This window comes from Sciurus carolinensis, chromosome X (genome assembly GCF_902686445.1).
Source record: "Sciurus carolinensis chromosome X, mSciCar1.2, whole genome shotgun sequence".
Taxonomy (NCBI): Eukaryota; Metazoa; Chordata; class Mammalia; order Rodentia; family Sciuridae; genus Sciurus; species Sciurus carolinensis.
The window spans coordinates 36,342,936-36,368,095 of NC_062232.1; the positions used below are offsets into that span (position 1 = coordinate 36,342,936).

The 25,160-nt window shown below is 41.7% G+C and overlaps 1 protein-coding gene across 1 annotated transcript; it reads right to left on the reverse strand.

The window, feature by feature from the left end:
• Window positions 1-146: 146 nt before the first annotated feature.
• On the reverse strand, window positions 147-24,222 carry Ndp (norrin cystine knot growth factor NDP). Its single transcript, XM_047536566.1, has 4 exons — window positions 24,205-24,222; window positions 23,836-23,945; window positions 9,331-9,708; window positions 147-1,363 (listed from the first exon to the last, which is right to left on the reverse strand). The coding sequence occupies exons 3-4, from the start codon at window positions 9,502-9,504 to the stop codon at window positions 1,136-1,138; spliced, it is 402 nt and encodes a 133-aa protein (XP_047392522.1). The 5' UTR covers window positions 9,505-9,708; window positions 23,836-23,945; window positions 24,205-24,222; the 3' UTR covers window positions 147-1,135.
• Between the last annotated feature and the right edge of the window lie 938 nt (window positions 24,223-25,160).

Sequence of the window (25,160 nt, forward strand, 5' to 3'; positions counted from 1 at the left end):
TTTAAAAATGTCCCCACCATTCATTTTGGAATCACATCTCCCTCTTCTTTGGACCCTACTTCACAATATAGGATATGTCCAAGCACTAGCTATTGAAGAGAAAGAACAAAAATAAACAATACTTACACAACCAAAATTTTGAAGGTACTCTCTTTTTATTTCAAAACATGGGAATAACTCAAAATTTGAGCCTCAATGACCAAAATATATTCAAACCAAATGTTCAGAAGATGAGCCAGGCCACCATTATGGCAACAAGGCTCACATGGAAAAGTGGACATTAAAGAACAATGCCCGCAACATGGTTAAAGCTACAGCACACCCACAAATAGATTCAGACTTGGTTGTCTAATTTGCATGCATGAGTACAGTGCCTTCTCCACGCCACTAGTACATATATGCCTTTTCTAAAGTCAGTGCAGGATCCATATCTGTGCAAGTCTTTAAAAGTTTGCTCCCTTACAAAATTTTATCATAATTTATCTGCAAGAGCCTTAAAGTGACAATTCTTTATGCCACCTTTACCTCCCCAAAGTCGCTTCTGAATAATAATTAGAGTTGTCAGGAGTTCCAGCATCACATGAGAGAATCTGTTAGTTATTTTAATGTCAGTTAGCTGTCTGTGAGTAAACCTTGCTAAACATATCCACATGCTTGGCATCCAGAATTTGAAATTGGTAACTTTTAGTGGCCATGGCAACCTTGGATCATAAAGACGAGATTAAAAAAATAAAATAGAAGATGTCCCAGGAAGAGTTGGCCTTTCCTGCCTTCCAAAGCAAATTCTTTCCTAATATGTACCAAACAGTTACAGCCTGACACACTCTTGCACGGGGCCCCACTTTTTCCCACTAATACAGAATTGTTGGAAACCCAAACAGCATTTAGAGCCAAGGGGGAAGTGCCTGAATCTGAAAAGGAACCAAAAGAAAATGTACCAGGGAAAGGAGATGGGAACTGGAAACAAGTTCCCAGAGTTGCTCTCTGTCAAGAAGCGCATTGAGTCTTTATTACTAGAATATGCAGAATCCCCTGGGAATGACTGCATCTTTATTTGCCTTAACTCTTTTCTTGCTAGTCCTCCCCTGGTTCTTTGAACTGCCTCTGTGGTTGTCCCAGCCACTCTCAGCCGGCCTCAGGAGCTACATTCCTCACAGTGACAGGAGAGGATGTACCGGTAGGTGGCGGTGAGTCGCATGCCCCCAGAGCAGCGCAGCCGCAGAGCCTTCAGCTTGGAGGTCTGAGGCCGGCAGCAGTGACAGGAAGAACGGAAAGGCTGCTTGAGGACAGTGCTGAAGGACACCAAGGGCTCAGAGCGTGATGCCTGGCTGCAGTGCCCCTCACACCTGGCCAGGAGCACCATCTGGGGAAAGAAGAGGAGAAGTTACCCTCAGGCAGCTACCACAGCATCCTTTGAAAAGCCCTGACACTGCTTGCCAATTGCTGCTGTATAGACCCATAGATCTCATTCCTGGTTTCATATTGAAATCAACGGGAAACTCTAAAACTAAAATAAACACATCAGAGCTGAGGGCATAGCTCAGTGGTAGAAGACTTGTATGCATGAGGTGCTGGGTTAGATCCCTAATACTGGGGGGGAAATGTCAACACCCATGTTTATGTGGGAGAGTTTTGCTTGGTGGATTTCAAGCAAGTTGCCCTACAATTCCAGTGAGATCATAAAAAGTGGAACTGTTTAAACCAAAGATCAAAAAATACATATATATGCATGAAACCTTTTGACATTTACCTTATGATATTTTGGATATTTCAGGAATTGAAGACACCAGTTATTACCTCTGACATCATCCTATAGGGCATAATTAAACACTCAAAGATTAAAATAAGGGAATGGTCAACCTGTCTTTCCAAAAGAAGAAAAAGATGACTTCTGGTAATTATAGATCATTAATATTATCTGAGAAGATGCTGGGGGTAAATTCAACAATCACTTAGCAACCACCAAGAAAATATGAGATGCTAAAAGAAGAAGAAAACAATAGGGTTAGAGAAAGCATAAGTTGGACTAGGCAACTGCTTTATTTTTTTCTGAAAGATCATACAGGCAGAGAGAAAATGGCAGCTGTAATCTGTTTGGATTTTATTAAAATATCAATATTTTGATTGTATTCTACTTTCTTTTCACATTGATAGGTAAAATAAACATGATATAAAACAGGTTCTGGGAGATTATGTCATAGGTCAGCAGTATATGGGCCAGTCCCTAGTGTCCACCCCCATCTCTCTAATAAGAGAGCGGGAAAGAGAGAGAGAGAGAGAGAGAGAGAGAGAGAGAGAGAGAGAGACAGAGACAGAGAGACAGAGACAGAGAGAAAGAGAGATAGAAACAGAGATCTAAGATCTTTCCTGGTTTCTTCTCCCCATCTCTGTTTTACATTTCACCTTAGAGCAGGGTTAAATTTGCTAATTTCTAATGTAAATCTCTATTAGGGAGATTAATCAGTTATTCAAAGTCACCTCCCTAAGGTTGGGGATTTAGCTCAGTGACAGTATTCTTACCTAGCATGTGCAGGGCCCTGGGTTTGATCCTTGGCACCAGGGGAAAAAAATCCCTTCCCAAAATGGAGTCTTTAGAGATCTGGTTTTGAGTGGATACAGTGATCCTGTGCCAAGAGACTTAATTAAGAAAAACCAAAGGTGATGTGCGGTATTGTACCTAGATGATACACACATACATGAGCCAGACATAGACCTAACAGATCAGGCCATTAGCTGCCCATAAAATTATCAAGTTATCAGTTGATGGCCATTTACAAAAGAGTTAACCTGATTCTGATTTCACTAAAAGCTTTCAGAGTGTCAAGCTCCAAGTCTAGCCCAATATGAAGGACAAGAATTCCAGCACTGAAGGACCTGGGGTCACCTACAATGGACCTGGCCCCTCTTCCTCAGAATTTGGACTTCCTGCACAAGAAGAATGCACAATCACATATAACGAACACCTTTAGGGTAGCTCCTCCTGGCCTTAAAAACAAAGTACAAAATCCTGAACAGCAGTCAAGGCTCTCCATGACCCAGGTGTCAAGTATCTTTTTCAGTCTTACTGACAGCTGTCCCTGATGCATCAAGCTTAATTACTTAGGAGTCCATGGAACTGCCCCAAATTCTCCTACCTCTGGCCTTTGCTCTTTTCTTCTCTCTCCCAGGAATGTCCTTTCCACCTGGCTCAGCTTAATGAAATCCCACCTATCTATCCTCTTTAGCCAAATTCAAATGCTCCCTCCTTTTTCTTATAGGCTTTATGGGACACTGTATCATCATGAAACAATTATTGAACCCTGTTCTCAACACATACACACACATTCCCTCTCGGGGATATCTTAGTATATAGATCTCAGCTCAAAGATGGAAAATGGATGAAAATCTAACTCTGTTCTGTGAGGGTCAAGGCAGGAATTTGGAAGCTAAGATCTATAAATTGGTAACAATTAGCAGTGGAAGGATAACCATTTCCTTTCTGTGTTTACTCCTGATAGCCCATATTTTAGCCTCAGTTATGCCTCACCTGTGTTTCAGCAATTAATGAACATCTGACTAGAATGTGCATGTGAATTATCTGAGTTCTTGTCAAAATGCAGGTTTCTTTTGAATAGTTCACAGAGACTTTGAGATTTCATATTTTTCATGAGATTCTAGTTGATATAGAAATACTGTGCTGACACCCACAATTCAAGTAGCAAGGCTCTGGACCAATTAAAGTTTGAGGGCTCTTCTCTAGATGGATCACTAGGAGCAACCACTTAGCTAATAACATTGAGTGCTTACAACATGAGTATCACATTGAATGTTTATAACAATACTACACAAAAGGTACTACAATGGGGGCTAGGGGTGTAGCTCAGTGGTAGAGTGTTTTCCTGGCATGTGTGAGGCACTCCGTTTGATTTCTCAGGATTGCATATAAATAAATAAATAAATAAAATAAAGATCTGTCAATAACTAAAAATAATTTTTTTGAAAGATACTACAATGACCAGTGCTATTATTGCTGATCAGCAAATTGAAGCTTTAGAGAATTTCAGTTACTTGCCCAAACTCTCATATCTAGAAAAAGGCAGATCTGGAATCAAAACTGGTCTATCTGAAACCAAACTCTGCATTTAAACAACTGTAATAACTGCCTCCTGATAGGAGGTTTTCCCAAGGTATGAACTGACTTACATTGTTCTCTAATCTATATTAACCTGCCTCTGGGGGCCCTGACCATATCTAAGCGCTTTCTTCCTTCCTTCCTTCCTTTCATTTTTCCTCCCTCCCTTCCTTTCTTTCTTTTCCTTTTATTCTTCTTTTCCTTCCCTCCCTCTCCCTCCCTTCCTTCCTCCCTCCCTCCATGTCCCTCCCTTCATCTCCTTCCCCCTGCCCCTTCCTCCCTTCCTTTCCTTCCTTCCTTCCTTCCTTCTCTCTTCTTTCTTTCTTCTTTCTTTCTTTCTTTCTTTCTTTCTTTCTTTCTTTCATTTCTTTTTTTTCCATTCCTCAGGATGGAACCCAGGGCCTCGCACATGTTAGCAAGTGATCTACCACTGAGCCACACCCAGTCCCCTAACTTTTTTCTTATGGGCTTCATGAGCCACAGTGTCATCATCTCCATGTTTAAGCAGAGTCAAATCTTCCAAGCCCTAAGTGACTAAGAGTCCCCATTAGTATCAGAATAAAGATCCACTTGTCCCACATTAGACCAACAATTGGGCTATTTTACCCCAACCAAGTGGGGAACATATTTTACCTTTTTTCTCAGGAGTGAACACTGTGTACCCCTATTTATAGGACACTCCCTTTCCCCTGGGAATTAAGATTCACCCATGATTCTTCTCTCATTCTTTCCTTCACCAGCAGCCTCAATAAATGACTGTTTAGCTCATCTCCAAGGACCCAGCTCGTTGACCTCCAAAGGGTGTGTGCCAGACTGAGGACACCACCAAAAGAGCAACCAGGGAACAAATTGGTATGGGGTAAAGGGAGCTTTAAAGTTGAGTGGAAACACAGCTCAATCCAACTGGAATCTGGTACCAACATGGGGGTCACAAATCCAATTGGCACGAAGAAGACTTTGCGCACGGGTTCTATGTACAAATTTCTGTTCCTCTCTCCCTTGTTTTGGTAAGCTTTATGAGTGCAAACTCTCTCTCTCTCTCTCTCTCTCTCTCTCTCTCTCTCTCTCTCTCTCTTCTTTCTTCCTCTCTTTCTCCCCCTTCCTTCCTTCTTTTCATGTCCTTTCTTTCTTTCCACTTTTGTGTGTCCATCACTTCCCACAGTGCCTGCACATAGTAGGCATTCAGTATATAGTTTCTATTTTTAAAATCAAGTCAAATCTCAAGTGATCCATTGTGTTGTATTCCTGACTCCCCTCATTTCTCTTACCATACTACAAACTTCCTGGGTAGCAATAGAAGATGTCTTGAGGGGGTTCCAAACAACTCCCTCCAGATCCTGAGGCTCAGCCCTTGGCATGCCAAATCCCTTTTCCTCTGGAAATTTTCAGATTTTGTCCCCTAAGCCCTCTACTTTCTCCTTCATTGCTGCCTTTTGGGCACCTCCCACTCCTGTAGCCCTTAAGGATTAGATAATTGTGCCCTGGGTCCGCACCCTCACTTGGGACCACCACCTCCCACTTCTCACCTAACTCAGACTGCACAGGCCTGTCCTACCAGCTGGCTTTTCCAACCTGGCTTCCTGAAACTCTTCCCTGACTCAGTGCCAGAACTCATCCCACCCACCCACCCATAGTCCCTCTTTCCTCCACTCACCAGGTAAGGGAGGTCAGGCAGTAGGATCTATTTCTCTTTTACTTTTATCTTCCCTCTTAGCACCCAGGTTAGTGGCTTACATTCACTTTGCTCTTTTACCCCACCCTGTGTCCAGTGAAAACCACAATGAGGTTTATTTTCCTAATCCTTTAAGGATATAGGAGATCCCAACAGTTATTAAGATCCCAGTGATGACTGAAATAGAAAGTGAGTCGAAACACCTGTCTAGTTTATAACTTCTTCATCAAGATCATAATATCATTTATTAAATGTCTATTCTATGTTGGACACTGTGCTGGCTGTTTTACCAATATTCTCACTAACATGCAGACTTACCCTTGCCCTCAAATAGATAGATCCATTTGCATGGGAAGAAATTGGGGCATCAAAGAATGGCTTAGTCTTCCCAAAGTCATCTATTTGGCAAGCTATGAAGCTGGAATTGGGAACCAGGTCTCTGACATCAAAGCCCCAATTCCCTTAAACATTTCCTAGCAGGTCATTTCCCCTAACCACTGACCTCTTGTGTGTTCACTCCACAGTCTTTACTTACAAAGAACTTCAGGAAAACCTGGTCTTCTGGGAAGGCTGTAAATGAAGCTACCACTCCCAGGACCTTTTATACCCAAACCCAGGAGGTGTCCCTACTTACAAAGTCACTAGGTACATCCTAAACTGTGACTATACTCTCCTCCTTGGTGGGTCAATCTCTTCAACTTGACTCCAACTCTGTCCTTTCTTGAATTGCTAGGAGATGGGCACCAGGATTCTGGAACTGGTTAAATGCAAGTTCAGGGCTAGTGTGAACAGACAGTCCCACTGGAGGCTTCCAGAAAAGCTTTCTCTGCTATTTCTTTTTTGTAGAACAATTGCTGGGTATCAGTCATTACTGTTGGAAGAGTAATCATTGCCAGCAGACCAAAAGTTGGAGCCTGGATTTCTAGAGTGGTTCCTACATTCCATGTGCATTTCTCTAAGGTAAAGGACCAAGTAGTTGAAAGTTGAGTGCTCTGGGACAGAAGTGTCATTCCAGGGCTATATTGCATTAGGGTTCAGTTTTCCTTACTGATAAGATGGGAATTCAAATGCCTGCTATCACAGGTTTGTTGACAATAATTAGTGCATCTAAGATGAGGTTCCTGCCGTATATTTGGTGTTTGAGCTAGTGACCTCCCTTCTCTGAGCCCAACAGTAGGCAAGTGTCTACTAAATAATGGCCTTGACCATGATGTCAAGGGAAAATATTTGTAGAGAGGAAAGATCTACCTTAGTCCTTCTCTCTAGACATGGGCTAAATGTTTTATCCCATCTCTAAAGGTAAACAATTTCATTAAATGAGACCCATTAAGAGAGAAGATCAGCCTGAGTCCAGAAGTTAAGAATTATAGAATATTTCCAAATGAAAACAATTTTCTTCCTGGATACATAGAGAAAATCTAATCCAGAAAAGGTCTGAGTAGCTGATATTCTGCCAGGCATATTTTATGGCCAAGGAAGAAAGGTTTATAATTACCAGCACCATTTACATAAAACTATTGCTATATTTGGGAGAGTTTGGGATGTTTGAAAACAGATTGTTCCCATGAAATTACAAACATTTCTCCTATTATCACAATTTTGCACTGTCATTTTCTGTGGAATTCTGGAAAAAAAACAAAGGTGAACAACAGTAGTCTAAAGTCTGTTTCTATGAATCATGCTCCAGGTCTGTAAGTTGGAGTTAATGATGTCTCTTCCTTGACCTTCTTCAGGTCAGTGTGGTAGTTGCTAAGGGATTTTGCCCAATCTTCCCAGACTTTTTCAGACTATTTCTAAGTTTCTTTTTCTTTGTTTTTTTTTTTTTTTGTTTTTTTTTTTTTTTTTTTTTTTTTTTTAAGGTTCTGGGGATGGAACCCAGGCCCTCATGTATGCCAGGCAAGCACTCTACCCCACATCCCCAGCCCTTTTACGAGTTTTTATAGATGCCCCTTTTCTATGTGACACTTTTCTAAGTGAAACTTTCTTTGAAATAATTTTAATTCCTTTCTCTTTTTAAAAGAATCACGACTATGGAAAATAACTCAACAATGGAGAATTCATCTGCAGAATAAGCAATACTAAATAATAGTGTCATATGCTTCTGAAGGGGGAAGAGAAGAGAAACGAACAATTACTCTCGTCATCCTACCTTGGCCTGCAATTTCTAAGCAATCATGGTAGTACAAATACTTCTCGTATTTTTTCCTCAATTTGTTTTAGTTTTGTTGTTATTTGTTTTGTGCTGTGCTGGGGATCTAGCCCAGGACCTTGCACAAGAACTGAGCTACACCCCTAGTCCCTAGTTTCCTTTGCCTAAGAAGGAATTTTAGCCTTGCAGAAATTTACATTTGTCTATTTACTACTTTTTTATTTTTTATTTTTAGTACAAATAAGAGCTAGGACATTTTTCTTAAGTGGAAAATTTCTATTTTTCCCCCATAGTCATAGGTGTTTATTAATATAATAGTTAAATTTATTTAAGTCAAATTTCGATCCCCCAAAACTAAAACAAGTCATCTTCATTGGGTTATAATCATAGGAGTTATGGAAAATTTAAAAGCACACTGAAGTCATGATGTTTTTAAATAGAGGGTGGAGAGATTGACTTATATGGCCTTAATTCTCATGGTTGATACTACAAAAAATTCTTAATTATACTGGCAATTTAAAAAATACTTGCCATATGAGAATGTTTAAGTGGTTTTAGTCTCAGGACTAACTGACAGTCTCTGAGGTTGGATTAAACAAATTCTTATTTACCAAGTGTGGACGAATTTCATTCATGTGACTGGGGGTAGTGACAGTCATGAGAACTTTCATTTGGAGTCCATTCCACCCTACAATGTGCCTGCCTTCTGGGTGGTCCGTGTGGCTGGCCATTCTTGGTGGTCTTTTAAGCATGATATTCCTTTGTACACCTTGTCTCAACACTGAGGCAGTTGCCTCTGCAAAATGCATGCCACCTAGTCAACAAGAATGATTTGGATAACCAATATAAAATAATCAATTATGATATCACCACGTTATCTTTTGAAATCATTTTAATATCAACGTGGCACATGGAGAAAAATGCTCAGATCACAGAGTTGGTTACTGACAATTTCACCAGGAAACTCCCTGAAGAGCCCTCCAAGAGATATGTTCTACTGCTCAGTCCTATATTGCATTCCCTTTCTCTGTACTGTTATTAGAGGCAGAAGGAGTCATAATAACTTGCAGACTCCATTTTCCTTTATTGAACAAGGACACTACTGCTCATGAATTTCCCAGGCAGGGACAAAGACAACCATCCACCGTGTACATGTGCTTGATTAGGCTGGCAAAAAGTACAATGAATGCATTGTGGGAAATCTTAAAAAGAGAATTCTCCAACAAGCCCTGGGTTTGGGTTATGACCACAGTTCTCCATCCCCTGACAAAGAAATATGGCTTCTCTATTTTTCCTTTCACTCTTTCTTCCTTTTACTTTCTTTCTTTCTTTTCTTTTCCTTTTTTTTGGGGGGGGGGAGGGGCCGGGGTGCTATCCTCACAGAGACCTTGAGCTTACCTTTGAGCTACACTTGTACAATGGGTGACTGATAGAATCAACATAGTGGTGCCTCATGCATCGTCGAGGGTCTGAGTCCATCATGAACGAGCTGTCTGTTTTGCTGTCTGTATCTCCCATTATTGCCAGCAGGGAGAGCATAGAAAAAGATGCAGCTAGAACATGATTTCTCATTGTTGTGAGGGAAAACTTCTCCAGAAGAACAGCAGAGGGAGGCAGAGGACAAAAAATTGGCAATGCCTTCACCTCCTAGGATCCAGTTCCTTTCAAGGCAAGGGCAGGATCTGGCTGAAGTTTTCTGGTTGTCATTGTCCTTTGTATGCTGGAGTTTTGTCTTACTCTTTGCACTTGGAATCCATCATAGTATCTGCTGCACGGCTGGAATGAAAATAGATATTATTTTCCCCAGAAATATTTACCCAGAAACATTAATGGAACCTACGCGGTATTAGGTAGAATTTTTCCATATCATTTTGGGTGGAGAACATTGGTTTCTAGAGTGTTATTAGCATAAACTGTCATTCAACTTCCTTCCTCCAGTGCTTATGCTTCATATTTATAACCATTTGGAGGTGGCTATGATGGTTTAACGGAAGTACATGTTGAATTAATTGCTAGAGTCCATGTTTCTAGGAGCAAGAACCCATAGTAAAGAGTAAACGTGTGGTTCTGGTCACAGTATAAATAAATTGGGCATCTTCAGCTTTATCCTTAGTTGGCAGGAGTGGGAGGGTCTAATCAGTTTCTCAAGAAGCTTTGGTATCAACATCAGCTTACGGGGCTAGAGGGAGGCAGGTCAGCACTAATGAACATGGGCTGTGTCCCTTGGGAGCATGTTTTCCATTTCCAAGTCCATACCCACCCACCCACCTAATTTTCCATTTCTGTGCTCTGGGCTCATCCTGTTTTTGTTCTAAGCCCCATGCCACCCAGCATCAATGGCAAACTATATCTGAAATACACATTATGTTCACTGGCCTCCAGCGTGGCTAAGGCAGCACATGTGTATTCCCAGCATAGTCACACATTTCTGCAGAGCCTTTGTAGCTTGAGCCCATGGTGTAATTTGAAAAGGAAAGTGGTCATTGAAGCGGAGACTTACCATTAAAGTGGGATTATGTTATACCGATTTTCCTGAAATTTGCTTTGTTCTTTTAACCATACCTTTTGGTCAAAGTCCTGGGGTTCAGAGAGCTTTCCAAATCACCTCACAACACCCCCCCACACCCTGGCATGACCCACACTGTTGCTTTTTACTACACCAGAAGACAGAAAGTACCAAAAATATTTTCAAACATTTAGGAAAATTGGATTGGTGGGGGGGGCTGATATTACATCCCAAACCAAAGGAATGGGGTAATTAAAGCTTCAGAAATCCTTTCAAAGGTTATTTCAGATCAAACTTCAATTGTCCTGTTCATAGTACAACTTTTTCTTTAACTTCCTACCTACTCATGGTCAGTTTGAGTAAACAGAGCAAAGAGTTGATATGATCAAGATGGGACGTTCAAGTGGGTATAAGCCAATTCATTTTGCCCTAACAAAGTGACCTTAGACCCACTTTGCTACAATTATCTGTCTTGCAACTATGGGGCAGGGAATCCTAAGTGGGAAAAGCTGTGTGAGATAGGGTTGCTTCTGAAGCACAACCCCACGATGGCAAAGTCTGAGTACAAGTATTTCAGGGAAGTCCTGTAGGAAAAGCAGGGGCTACTAAGAAGGGAACCCAACTAGGCTCAAATCATGGCAACTGCTGGGGCATGTTGTACCACTGCAACTCTTACAGCCCATTTCCTCATCTGTAGTATAGGAGAATTGACAGAGATGACACCTATTGTCCCCTTCTGCTCTAGATTGCTACCACCTAATAGCTACGGATTCAGCTACCACCATTTCCATATGCAGAAGATAGGAGAAGACCCCATTTTCATATAAGCTTGCTTCCCTTTTCCTTATGTGCATGCTAACTGTAACATTTCATTAAAGTGGATCAAACCTGTACCTGAAGTTGCAAATCAGTACAGGATGCAGAAGAACATTTTTTTGAAGGGTGATCGAATTTGATCAGTACATGCTGTTTGCATGTGTGGAAATATCACACTGAATCCCATTAATACATACAGTTAATATGTGAAAGTAATGAATTTTAAAGATCATTTTTTGTTTTCTTAACAGCTGCCTGGGCTAGGTTTTCCTATACAAATGACCCTGAAACTCATCAAGACTTCATTCAGCTCAAAGAGCCAGAACTTTCTTGGGGTCCATGTTCAGAGGATGCAATATTATTACTAACCATTTCCTAAGTTTCAATGTGACTAAATTATCCCAAGTGGTTATCTGTCTCTTTGAAGCCTTAATTAGTCTCAGAAAGAGAATTGATTTGATTTGTCCTTTCACCACTTCAGTGTACAGATATTTCCCCTGGGAGTCAGTGGCAAAAGGATGAAGGGAAAAGCAGACATTCCAGTCTTGGCCCTCTCTCCTCAATGCCAGCAACTTCTCTTCAGAGCCATGACCAGGAGGTATGAAATGAACAAAGCAAATTAAGGAAAAACTTGTATGGCACTATGGCAAAACCAAGCAACAGCACCATTAACAAATCTCTACACATGTGTATTAACGGTCGCGTTTGTTGGCATTTCCATTCTCTCCACAGGAAAGGAAACATAAAGCGCCCTTAAACACAGAAGATGGGCACCTGTCACTCATGTAGGAGAAATGAAAATTTAAATATTTTGAGATACTTTGTTCAACCCATCAGATTTACAAAGATTCCAGAGTCTGATAAGATAAGTCTGATAAGAGTCTCATGATATAACACTGAGATTCTTTTTTTTCTGAAACGTTCAAATTGAATGAACCAACACGGTTGTGTTGAAAAAGAAATTAAGATAAAGTTCAAGAAAAGGGCACAGTTGAGTGGAGTTGTCTTGACATTGTGTTGGTCAGGGAGTGCCTGGGTGAGAATGTACAGAGAGCAGGAGAGGAGAGATCATAAAGGGGAAAATCACACCACTGGAATCTTCACTTTCTGGCAGTCTAGGGGTTTCTCTGCTTTGTGGAAGAGTCTATCATTTTCTCAAAACTAAATTACTTTTTCTTTAAAGCCATATGTCACAAAATCAAATGCTGCCAATCAAGCCTTAGAACCTTGGCCTGGTCAGTAATGGATTGAATGGGAAAACAACTCTCTCTCTCTCTGCACGCAGGAGCCTGTGACTGCTCTGTGCTCTGGGTACAGTCTCTGAGACATGGACTTGGCCTATGTACAGAGCCTGCATTCTAATAGCTCCAACGTGGAGCCTCTGCCGGCAGGAGAGGCACGTAGGCTGGCGTGCCCGACTTTGGAGCTACCCTCCAAACAATACCAGTGGAAAAGAACAACTGGTGCCCAGATTCCCCCACCTGTCATCCTCAGCGAAATAATATCACAGCCTCCTGGGTGAGAGATGGTGTTGTGCCCACAGATCAGCTCACTCTTGGGCTGACCTTCTGCCTGGCAGAGAATAAGTACTGGTTTCACACAAGTGATTCCAGCAACAGGCTAAGACAAGTGGCATGTGCCAAGAATGGCCTTATTCTTGTCCTACTTGCCAGGCAAAGGAGGGTGGTGCTTCAGTCTCCAAATTTTTCCCTGGGCTGTTTTCACTATTAACATAAGAGGTGATCCCTTCTGTGACTTCTTTCAACAAATATTTATTTAACACATATCCATCGAGCACCTATTAAATGTCTCCTTTTGCTCTAAGAGATAAAAGATAAAGGTCAGGGGGCCTGTAGGTATAGCTCAGTGGTAGGAACACATGCAAGGCACTGGGTTCAATCCCCAGCACCAAAAAATAATTTTAAAAAAGCCAGACTCTGTGGTGCACACCTGTAATCCCAGCTACTTGGGAGACTGAGGCAGGAGGATCACAAATTCAAGACCGGCCTCAGCAACTTACTGAGAGCTTGCCTCAAATTTTTTAAAAATAAAAAAATCTGGGGCCAGACAGGGTGGTGCACACCTATACTCCCAGCAGCTTGGGAGGCTGAGGCAGGAGGATCCTGAGTTCAAAGCCAGCCTCAGCAAAAGTGAGGTGCTAAGCAACTCAGCGAGATCCTGTCTCTAAATAAAAGATTTAAATGGGCTAGAAATGTGGCTTAGTAGTAAAGCACTCCCTCGGTTCAATCCCTGGTACCAAAAATAAAAAGAACTGGGGAGGTAGCTCAGTGATAGCACCCCTGGGATCAATCTGTAGTAGCACAAAAAATATCAATCAATAAATAAAAATTTAGAAAGAGATCAGGGGTCAGGGGAAAGAATAGGTCCTATCCTAGATCCCTCTTCTAGCTCACCGCATCTATAAGCAGAATATTGGCCTGTGTTTTCTGGGTAGTTTTTTTTTTTTTTGGATACATTGATATCTAATTCATATCAACATGCATCGAATCATTTCTAAAATGATCAAGAAAAGCAGATAAAATATAACAACTTTGGAATGGAGCCCATGAATCAGACAGAATTATTTGTTATTTACTGTAATTTTAAAAATCATGATATGAGCATGAGTAAGGTAAAGATTACAGAACCCAGAGCCTCTCTCAAAGAAATTGCCAAAAAATTAGAAAAAAAAAAAAACCCCTGAAGATGTGTAATGGTGGATAAAAGCTTGCCAGTAGCTAACACTTCACACAACAATTCGAAAAGCAAGAAAATCTAGGTCTAATTCAGAGAGTATGAAGTGCTAAGTAGCCCCTTCCCAGGAACCCAAAGAATTCCAATGGGATCTAGTCAACTAGATGCCTTGGAGAACAAGTCAGATGCTTCTTCCCAAGGCACTTAATTTATAAACTGTAAACAGCATTTTGGATTCTGTAAAGCATCCCGTGTGCTCAATGAATGGTTTTTAATATTTCTATCTGACAGCACATGAGTGGCAGCTAAGAAGTCAAGCCTAGGCTGACCAGAGGCAGTGTTCTGACTGGAAAATCTACCAGGCCCCCAGTCTGCCAACCCCAGGGATCTCCAAGGATGGGCAGCCACAGGGTCAGTGGGGAGAGAGCAGCTCCTTCCATTTTCATTCCACTGCTTAGATTCTACAGTGGGAGGCAATAGCTGCCCCCATAATGCTACCTCGGAGAGAGAAGAAAACACTTTTGTGATTGAACAATAGACCATCAGTCTGTGATAGGACTCTGCATTCTCCCAACCTGCTTGACTAGCCATCTGTGGCCAAGCTCAGCAGCGGGGTTGGGGGATGGGGTGGGAGGGTGATAGAGGAAGAACAGAGACAGGAAAAGCAAAAGCAAAGGAGGAATATAGCCAGAGGTAATAAATCACAATCCTGGGGAAGATAAGGGTGCTCAAACAAAGGACTGGGAAAAGAAATAATTTAGGGGGACTGAGCCAATAATCAAGTGACCCCACCTGTGTGTGTGTCCTTGGCTAGAATAGTTTCACTGTCTGGGGAGGAACGCAGTGGGAGGACTTGACCTTGAGCCTGACAGAAACCTAAAATCCTGGCTTTCAGACAGTGTCAAGGAATCCAGAGGAACCTCTCATTATTATCCAAATTCCCACTTACCTGCATCTTCGTGTTCTCTCCCCGCACACATTGCTAGTTGTTAGAATGCTGTGTCCCAGTATTTTACACTCATTTGTCAGAAATATTGAATAACAATTGCACTGTATCCCAAAACCTACAGAGCATTTAACTATTGCCCAATTGAATGAAAGAAAGGCTCAACTGAATGTCCTTGAGCTCTAGTCCTGCCCTCCCATCTTGGGCTGTGTGATGTTTATCAAGTCAATTGTCTTCTCTGGGACTCAATTTCCTTACCTACAAAATTAATGAATTGGTCTAGAGGTTCTACAGCTCTTCACATTTCCAGTCATCTCTAAATCTACCCAAGCTTCTCAAAGTTACAGTACCTGCTCCGAGGCTACATAGTCCCCGAAAGCAATCCTACAACAATACTTCCTTTCTTATTTAAGGAGTTAATAACTACTGAAGAGTCCATACAACTTCCAATGTGGTGCCTGAGCCAACACTGAAGGCGGAGCTATAAAAACATGCCCCTTGATGAGGCCCTATGGGTAGCCTGAAATAAATATAGCCTTTAATCACCAATTGATTCAATGCTTGCAATGTACTAAATGTGGTTTATAAATTAACCATATCCTGTTAATAATAGGATATACTTAGTTATGATATTTAATCAGTATTTATTTATCTTAAAGTTACCTTAAAATTTGTGTCTTAAAATTTTTGTCTCTAGTTTCCTCCAAAGCATAAATGGGGAGGAGAGGAGGTTGAAAGTAATCAATCATGCTAGAATTAGACTTCTTTCATTGATAATGATGATAATATAGGATGAGTTCAACCTGCCTGTGCCTTTCTTATGAGTGATCTTTGTTCCTAAACTGAGCTTCAGCCTCAGATCCTAAGGCTCTAATGGGGCCATCTGTGATGCTCAGGCTCAGGATAGGAGAATAAAATTGATCAGAAGAGTTTATCTTCTCTGTAGATAAAGAATTAATAAGTTCTCAGTGGTCAAGAGCTAGCTAGGTACTCTGCTTGGTAAAGCAGCACAGAACATTCCTCCTCTATGCTAGGGGAGGAACATTCCTGAAGCCCTGGGCTGGGACTGGAGTCTAAAAGAATTGACTACTAGATATGACTCTTGATTCTTCTACTAGGCATCTGTGAGCTTCTGTTCTTTCTATGGAAAGACTCATTCTGTGCTCTTAACAGGTGATATAACTAATTGACTTTTAGAATATATACCCTGCATAAATTGAAAATGACCAGGTCTGATTAACCCAGTGTTGGGAAACAATTTTCTGTTGAAGTCTTTTCCTCCTGGGATTTACATTAGTTATGTAATCTAGCCACCTGTCTATAAGCTGTGACTGATAAGGTGATGAGCTGTCAGAAAATGCTCAGGGGTGGCCTTTTTATGGTGCCACAAATCACCAGTAGCTCTAAACACAGAGTCCCCTTCCATCCTTTCAACCACGTGGAATAAAAATAGGGAGAATGGAAGCCACACAAGTAACAACAGAGAAAGTGGAAACATTTTTGATGTCCCAAATCTGCCACTGCTTTTTCAATTTTTTCAAGCGGTACAATTTCAAAAAGGGAAAGATTCCTTCATTTTACCAACTCCCTCCCAGGAATCTGGGGATAGGAGCAGGGGTGTCTCACGTGATCTACTGCTCACCTTGCATAAGACTCTTCGGAAATAAAGCAGGAAAGCTCTGATGTACCCAACCCAGAGGACTCAGTCCTGCCAAAACACATGAAGATTACACCCTCCCTGTGGAAAAGAAAAGATGGCCAGGTATTCTGGGGACCATTTTGCTGAAACAACTCCACACTTGCTCTGCCACTGGACTGCTGGCTCTGGTTTGACCTTAGAGAAGAAAGATGACCAATGTTAGCTCAGGGTTCAGGCTCCCTTTTACCCTGGAGCCAAATGAGTGTGTTGGCTTTTCTTCAAAGTGTCCAGCAAAGTGTTTCCAAAGCTGCGTTTGAATCTCCTTGCCTGCAACCACGTTTTGGAATGGTGGGTAGTGATCTCACCTAACAGCTGTAGTGCCCTTAGTTAGGACTGGGGCATAAACAATAGGAGCAGTTCAGTCTTTCCATGCCCCATTCAATTTGCTTTTTCTGCATGATGGTGGGATTTGAATACTGAATTTAACCCTATTGCAGTCCAGAACACTTCTGGATGCAAGCCCATGCAAAAGAGGAAAGGCTGACATAAAAGTCACATAAAAATATTGCTGATCACCCTGACCTTGTCGGGCCGTTGTTTTCCTATTTGTATTTTGTTTTGCTTAAATCATGCATACTACAGCTACATCTCTTTTTTTTGTTTTGTTTTGCTTTTTGTACTGGGATTGAACCCAGGGCACTCAACCACTGAGCCACATCCCCAATTCTCTTTTATTATTATTATTTTTTAAATTTTTCAGATGGGATCTCAGTAAGTTGCTTTGCTAAATTGATGAGGCTGACCTCAAACTTGTGATCCTCCTACCTCAGACTCCCAAACCACTGGGACTACAGGTGTGCACTACCACACCCAGCTAGCTATATCTTTTTTTAAAGATTTTTTTAGTACAACCATAGAAACGAAATGATGTACCCCATTTGTGTACAATGAATCAAAATGCGGTCTGTGAAAAAATTTTTTAAAAATTAAAAAAATAAAAATAAATTAAAAAGAAGAAGAAAGAAGAAGCAAAACGAAAAAAAAATTTTAGGTGTAGATGGACACAATACCTTTATTTTTTATTTTTATGGAGTGCTGAGAATCAAACCCAGTGCCTCACACATGCTAGGTAAGCACTCTACCATTGAGCTACAACTGCAGCCCCAGCTTTATCTTTTGATTGCCAGCTCTCCTATAACAATCCTATTCTGCTTTTAGATCTAGAAACTCAAAATAAAATATAATTTAAACTCTTAAAAGGGGTTTAAACTTAATGAGGAGGGATGGGGAGCATGGAAATGTATCAAGCCCTAAAATATCTCTATTGAGTTTTAAAGAAAAATTGGACTTTGATTAAGGACTATATTTCTTTGATTCTTCACATCCATGTTAGGAATGTGTGTACCTACATCTTACTTAAAGTTGAATATGAGGGATGTTTTTTCACTTGAGAAGTTGCTCTCTTTTTCAGGTAGAGAAGACAACTTTAAACCCCTTCCTGGGAGGGAGTGGGTGAAATGAAGGGAAAGTTTCCTTTCTGATTTTGGTGCTATTTGAAAAAAAATTGAAAGGGCAGTTGCAGATTTTGAACATCAAAAATAATCCTTCCTCCTTCTCTTTTGTTATATCTCCCATGACCTGCTGTCTTCTTACTTTTATTGCCTATGGTTGAAAGGGTGGAAGGAGACTCCACATTAGGGCTATTGTCAGTCTGTGGCACTGTACAAAGGTCACTGCTGAGCATTTTCTGACAACTCATCAACCTTCTTGAATGTCTTAACCTGTTACCCTTTCATTTTTAAAGGATATTGCAATTGGTTGGATCACAGCTTAAAAGAAAAAGCTGGGACTGAGCCAGACCTTGGAAGAGATCAAATTGAAGAATTCTTAGCTTTTGTGGGAAAAAAAAAAGGGAAAAAAGAAAAAAACTATCTGCTGCAAATCTTATACCCCGCTACTAGTCAATGTTCATGTTCAGATTTTGACATGAGTGTGAAATGGAGCCCGACTGGATGAATTCCTGATTATATGCACTGGGGATGTATTGCCAGCTGAAGTTACCCATTCTTTTAATTTTCTGAGTCAACACTCTTTCTAACAAGAAAGTAGTTGTTCCAGACTGTAAACCATCCAGGGTGTTAAGTTCTGACTGCTGAAAATGGGTGGGTCTAGGGATCGTGACTCTAAGTAATATGTGCCCAACAATCAGGCTTGGAGAACCTCTAATGAAAGGGACAGCAAGCATGAATGGTACCAAGCAAACTATTGCCAGAGACATGATAGAGAAGGAATCTCTGCAGATGTGAGGGAGTCTGGCACCAGTAATAGTGCCATTGACAGGCTCTTCCTCAAAACTCAGATGTGTGGGTGTGCGAATCTGCAGTGTACATCCTGTAGTCAAGCAAGTATTCATTTTAATCCCATCCTCCCTGCCCCACTGCACACATGTGGGGGTTTCTGGAAGGATTCCCCACCCTTTGTTCCCAGAATCAAACATAGAAGTTGATGGCTGCTGATCTGATGGGTGAGGAGTGGGTACTACCAACTGGAATGCTGCCACTGGCAGGGGCAGACAGGAAAGCAGGAATGCTCTTAATGTCCTCCCAAAGAAAACCTTTGATGGACAAAGGAGTGGTTGTATTTTTACCCTCTCCCTTCATGCTGCCAGGCATCTTTAAATAGATCCTCTAGCCTAGGGACTTGTATGGAATAATTCATATTAAAACCCAAGAAGTGGCAGCAGAGGAGAGTCCATTCTTTCTTCAATCTCTCTCTCTCTCTCTCTCTCTCTCTCTCTCTCTCTCTCTCTCTCACACCACACACACACACACACACACACACACATACACATACACACACACACACACACACACACAAACTCATACACACATCTTGTCAAGCTATCAGGAAAAGACTCATTTTAATTTGGCTGTGTTAAATTTTTCCTTTTGTGTCCTTTAATGAATGTTAGCTAATTCCAAAAAAAAAAAAAAAAAAAAAAAACAATCAAAGCCCCCAGGAAAAGAAAAGGAATAGGAAGCTGCCTTGTAGATTGCTCTTTAATACCTCTTGGTCCCAAGGACATTAGCAGCATCTTTTAAGGATGCTGCACAGGGAGGGTCTTAAATGGGAATCTCTAATTGAGAAGTCCAGTACCTTCCATTTACAACTCATCAACCAAACTGTTGTTCTGTTATTAAGAGAAAGGTCTCTCCCCATCCCCAAAGCCTCATGCATTTTCGGTTGGTTCAACCCAGGATCTATTTCTTCCCTCTCCCTTCCACCAAAAGGGTTTCATAAAGACATTCAGGCCTGGGATAGACAAATTAAAAATTCTGTCTTTCCTTTCTGTTTGGGGAGGGGAGGACGTGGGAAGGATGAAGAAAGGGGGCAGGGTAGGGCTCAAGGATCCGGGGAGCTTTGTTCCAAGTCACTTGTCTCTCCCCCTGAAACAGAGAATAACCACATTTCTCTTAATGTGGGCCGAAGTGCATCCAGGCATTCCCATAGCACTCCCACCCCCGGGCCTTTGCCGGAGATGTTCGGGTCACCATGATGGTATGCTTGTCCCTGCCAACCCGGGTCACTCCAGTCCTGCTCTCCACGAGCCACGTGGCTGCTCCTCTCTGCGAGTGGGTTCAGGCTCGGGGCTACAAAAAGCCCCCATATCCTATCAGCCCAGCAGAACTAGTGCCAAGAATGACATCCTGGGAATACTATGGAGATGAGGAGACCGCATGGGCTGTTCTCCCCGGATGGAACAGGACCCAGGCTGTCTGGAAAACAGACCAGGCAAAGAGCAGCTCACAATGGAAGCAGCTCAGGCGAAGGGAAAAGGGGGCGGGCTGGGAGCGGTGGTGAGCAAAAGAAAAGAAAAGCCACATGCCACCCAGGAAGATTCCAGGGCGAGCAGTGGGAGGAGGTGGTGGAGGAAGGACTTGCAGGAAACAAGTACCCAGACATGGCACTGCCAGTCTAGCTGAATTCTTTTCTGAATTAGATTATGCGAAAGAAAGAGGGGAAATATATAGCCAGCCAGCTGTTCAAAGGCTTACAACCTTGCTTTTATTGTCCGGGTAAGCTGGTGAGGTGGGGCATCAGAGGAATTCCAAACATACCATCCTAGAGAAATTTTAATATGTTCCACAGTGTCATACACGAAGAGGAAATGACAGCTGATCACAGCCAGGACCGGTCACAGCAATTCGGGCCCTGAAGCTCCCTCACCCTCCAAAGGCCCCACTTCCCTCCTTGGTGTTAGCACTTCTCAGTCTGTCCACCTGCCTCCCTATCCCCTGCTCCTACTGGACTGCCAGCCAAAGTTGCATTAACTTACTGTCATGGAAAGAGGTGAGGATGAACTCAAAGGCAATGGCCAAGAAGCTGAGGGCTGGCTAGGGTGAGTCAGGCTCCCCAAGGGAGTCAGAGGCATTTTAATCCAGCCACAGGGGATTATCTGCTGATAAGGACCAAATCAAGATCCCTTCAGGGTTTTTTTTTTCCCCCAGTAACCTAACCGCATGATAAAACACCAAACTGGGTCATTGGAAAGCAATACTCTGTGTGGTTCCGAGACCTGAGTTTGGCAAACAACTTCTGGCAACTTCTTCCCAGGGGCCTTTTGAATTTAAGCCAAGCCCAGAGGTCATTGGTTTTGTGGATCCTGGGAGTAGGACAAGTAAGTGGTGGGAGATAGTGACTACATCTTTCTCCGTGCATGTTTCTAATTCAATGATTCATCAAATGGCCATGATGTCAGCTGCTGAGTAGGTGACTCACTCCCATTCTCCACCCCCCCCCCCCACCATAGAGATAGCACGTGGTCCTTTCCAAAGGGTGCTCAAGAGAGCAGAAAAAGGATAAACTGCTCTTTTCCCAGACCTCTTCTACCCAGGCTGGTAAGATCCAGGCCACTTTAGCTGTGCAGGTGAGATACACCTAGGAACTGGAGATGAAGCCTTAAAGGCAACCCCTTGATCATAAGTGGGAAAAAAGCCCATTGATAATTGAGAATCATATCAAGTAAATCTAGGTACCAGCAACTATTTTTACAGCTTCTTTATGACCAGAAATTTCATGCTCTGTTTGCCCATTGGAAAACAGTACCAAAATCTAACTGGAAAGAGCATGTGGATGGAGAGTCAGGGTACAAGACAATGTCCCATTCAGCTTCTCATTCATCAGGACTAGCATAGTGCCAGGCATATTGCAAATGCTTAATAAATATTTATTAAAAGAATGATGGAATGAATAATTAATCAGTAAGAATGATAGTAGCTGATTTGTGAGTTTTTAAAATAGAGTGAAACTTGCTGACCACCATTGGTGGCTATAATTCTAAAAAAACTCACCACATTTTTCAAGGACCCAGGAAAATAAATGAGTTGGAAATTGTTAAAGGTATTGAAAAATGATTTATTTTTCCCTTGACAGTGTCATTGGAAGTCGAATTAAGATTGAAAACTCCACAGGCACATTTCCATATGTGGGTATCAGCTGCTTGGTCACCAGTCATAAGACCTCAGCTAGTTCTCCCCTACCTGAACTAAATGTATTTTAAAATAAATGACGCAATACATTGCATTGTGTGTTCAAACACTCTCATATAATGATCTGCATAATAGTTTAAGAAAATTGTTTTGAGTTGGCTAAATGCTTTGCTAACAGCAGTAGTTTTAAGCAAATCACCATCAAATTTTACAGCAATACAATCCTAGTATTTTTCTTTCAGGCTTTCTTGAATAGTGAATATTCCAAAGTTGTAAATTAACACATCCAAAAGTCAGATTTTCATTCAACAATGCTTGTTTGGTGAGTTATTAGAGAAAATCAGAAAAGTTCCCCATAAATCATGCCCCCACATTGCAAAGAAAATCGGTTGATAGGTTTCTGAAGTTCACTTTCAGAAGTAAGACTTGTGAGAAGAAAATGAGCAATATATTTGTATCTAGTTTAAATGCTCAATTGAGAAGCATTCTGCAGTCCCCACTGTATTCAGTTGACCCCCCACTGCATTTTATGTGTCTCGGTGCTTTCAAATACATCTGGTATTTAATGTTATGTGTTGAAGCAATTTGCCCATGCCAGCTCCTTGTAATTAAAATGCACTAATATCACAAATGAAAAGAGGCATGCTTTGTAGCAGTCATGACTTTTAGCAATGACAGTTACAAAGAAAGTAGGAGGGACTCCCATCTTGCCAAATAACTTCCTTTGCCGCACCTGAATCTCAGTAGAGATGGGAGGCCCGTCTCTAGTGCAGGCTTATCTGGATTTGTCCATTACAATGAGCCTCAGTTACTGTGCGTTCTGAGTCATTAACATTCTGTACACAATCAAACTTCCCGTCCCCCAAGAAAGAGTTATGCCCAGGCCTCCCACAGCTCAATTGTTCATTTAAAGAGAGAACTTGTATTCGGGAGTTTGAAAGGACCCTCCGAATATTCCTCAGGTGTCTGTAGGAGTCTTTCCTTCAGGTTCTGGTCCCTATGCTGGTGGGAGCATCCTTTCCCCATCACTCCTTGGACAGTGTAGCGTTCATCATGCTGCAGGGACGAGCTGACTACTAAAAATAACCCTTGCAATAAGGCCAAGGCAAACAGCATGCATTTCCTTGGACATTTTGCCCAATCAAAATCATACAGCAAACCCATCCTCATCTCTCCCCGGGGCTCCCGAATGTATCTATGGATGCGGAGTCCCGCGCGCATTGAGAGAAGAATGCAAAGGAGCAGGATTCCTGCAAAGCATGACACCGAAAGCTAGAAATAAATGTTGCCTATTGTTTGAAGTCATTCTGAGCACTCCGGCACAGCCCTGGCAGGAGATCAGCAGCACACAGAAGTAGTAATAAAAGTAAACAGTGCGCGTTTTACCTCGCAGGCTTGCCTGCGTTAATAGTGCCCCCATTGTAAGAGGGATGAGGGCGGTGGGGAAGATACTGGGCTCCAGGAATCCATGTCAGCAAGTTGCTGCTTCTCTGTCCCCTTTTACAGGGTCAAATATAAGAACCATTACAAAGTTACATCTAACTACGCAGAGAGTTTGGAAAGAAAATCTAAGTCAAACCAAAAAAAAATATTCTCGAGCTTCTTTGGGAGGCTCCCTGCTCTGTCACAGACTTCAAAGACCCGTTCATTTGAAAAACACAAGGCTAGCAAGCTACAAATTAATGCAAATGAAAGTAATGCAAATTTCAGTGGTATTTAAAGGTTGTCTCTTTGTCTGAGAGGAGGATGAAATGCTCGGTTTGGAAAGAAGTAATTTCCTAGGCAAGCCGTCAGCGCTTGTTTTCCTGCTTACCTTGGGGGAAACGCAGGGCTCCTTTCTTCTCAGACTTTTCTGAGAGCTAGAAAGAGGTCCTGTTACTTCCAAATGCTTTTGTTCTTCTGTCCCTCTGTCACATGGCTTGCCTTTTATATTTGCAACACACAAAAGTTAGGACTGTTGTTTAAGCGACACAGGGAGAGAGAGAGAGGGAGAGAGAGAGAGGGAGAGAGAGAGAGAGAGAGAATGTCAAATGGAAAAGTGCCATTGCAGGCATATATCAATCAGGCGTGCGGCCGCAGCAGCGCACTAGCAAATAGGAATGGCACGGAAATGTGAGGCGCACGATATCGGGGACTCACGGCCGCTGCCCACCGCTAGGCTCCCTTCCACGGAGCATCTTACCATGGGAACAGTGTAGAACAAGGAAGTTTTCTTTTCTTTCTTTTTCTTCTCTCTCTCTCTCTCTCTCTCTCTCTCTCTCTCTCTCTCTCTCTCTCTCTCTCTCTCATATTCTGAAAATAATACAAGACTGAATGAATACTCTGACTTTAATTCTTTTGCAAGCATGTAGCTGTCATAAAGATGTGCAGTCCACAATAGAGACACAGTTTGGAAATACAAAGACAGAGTGGCATTCTGTTTAACGATTCAGCAGCTGACTGGGATGAAGTTGAAATGCTAAGTAAGACAGGGGAAAGATGGACATCAGAAACCTTTCTCAGGCGATGCTGTTGAAGCAAGTGCAAAATGCTGCCCTGTTTTATCACGATGTGTGTGGGTGGCAAGAGTTCTTTTTTCCGAGTTGTTCGTACATTAAATGATTTTTAGCAGCATATACATGATTAAATTCACAATGGCACTTTAATAAGCACCTTCATCTGCATCATTTAGAATAAAACTTTCCATCGGGTTTAGAAACAATGAGAAATGTGGTCTGTGATTCCTTGAGACATGGGAGGGTGTGACTAACAGGTAAGGCTAACCCACCCATCACAATTAGTAGAAAAATGACAAAGATAACTATGTGAGTTAAGGATCTGCTGTTGAATAAGACTGTGTTATGAGCTGTGGGGCCACAAAGGGACATATTTCATAAATTTTGCTTTTAGTTTAAAATTAAGACAGAAAACTGTCAGCATTTTTTTTTGTGGAACATACAAAGAACCATTTATAAGTTTTTAAATATCAGATAGATTCAGACTCAGAATAATTTATTTTATTAATACTGATGAAGAATTAAACCAAGAATATATTTCAAAAACCATATTTCACAAAAGAGTAAATATGTCACAAAACTTAAGAAGAAATTTCTTTTGGGAGTAGCAGGTAACTGTTGCTGCCAAAACTGTCACGTTCTG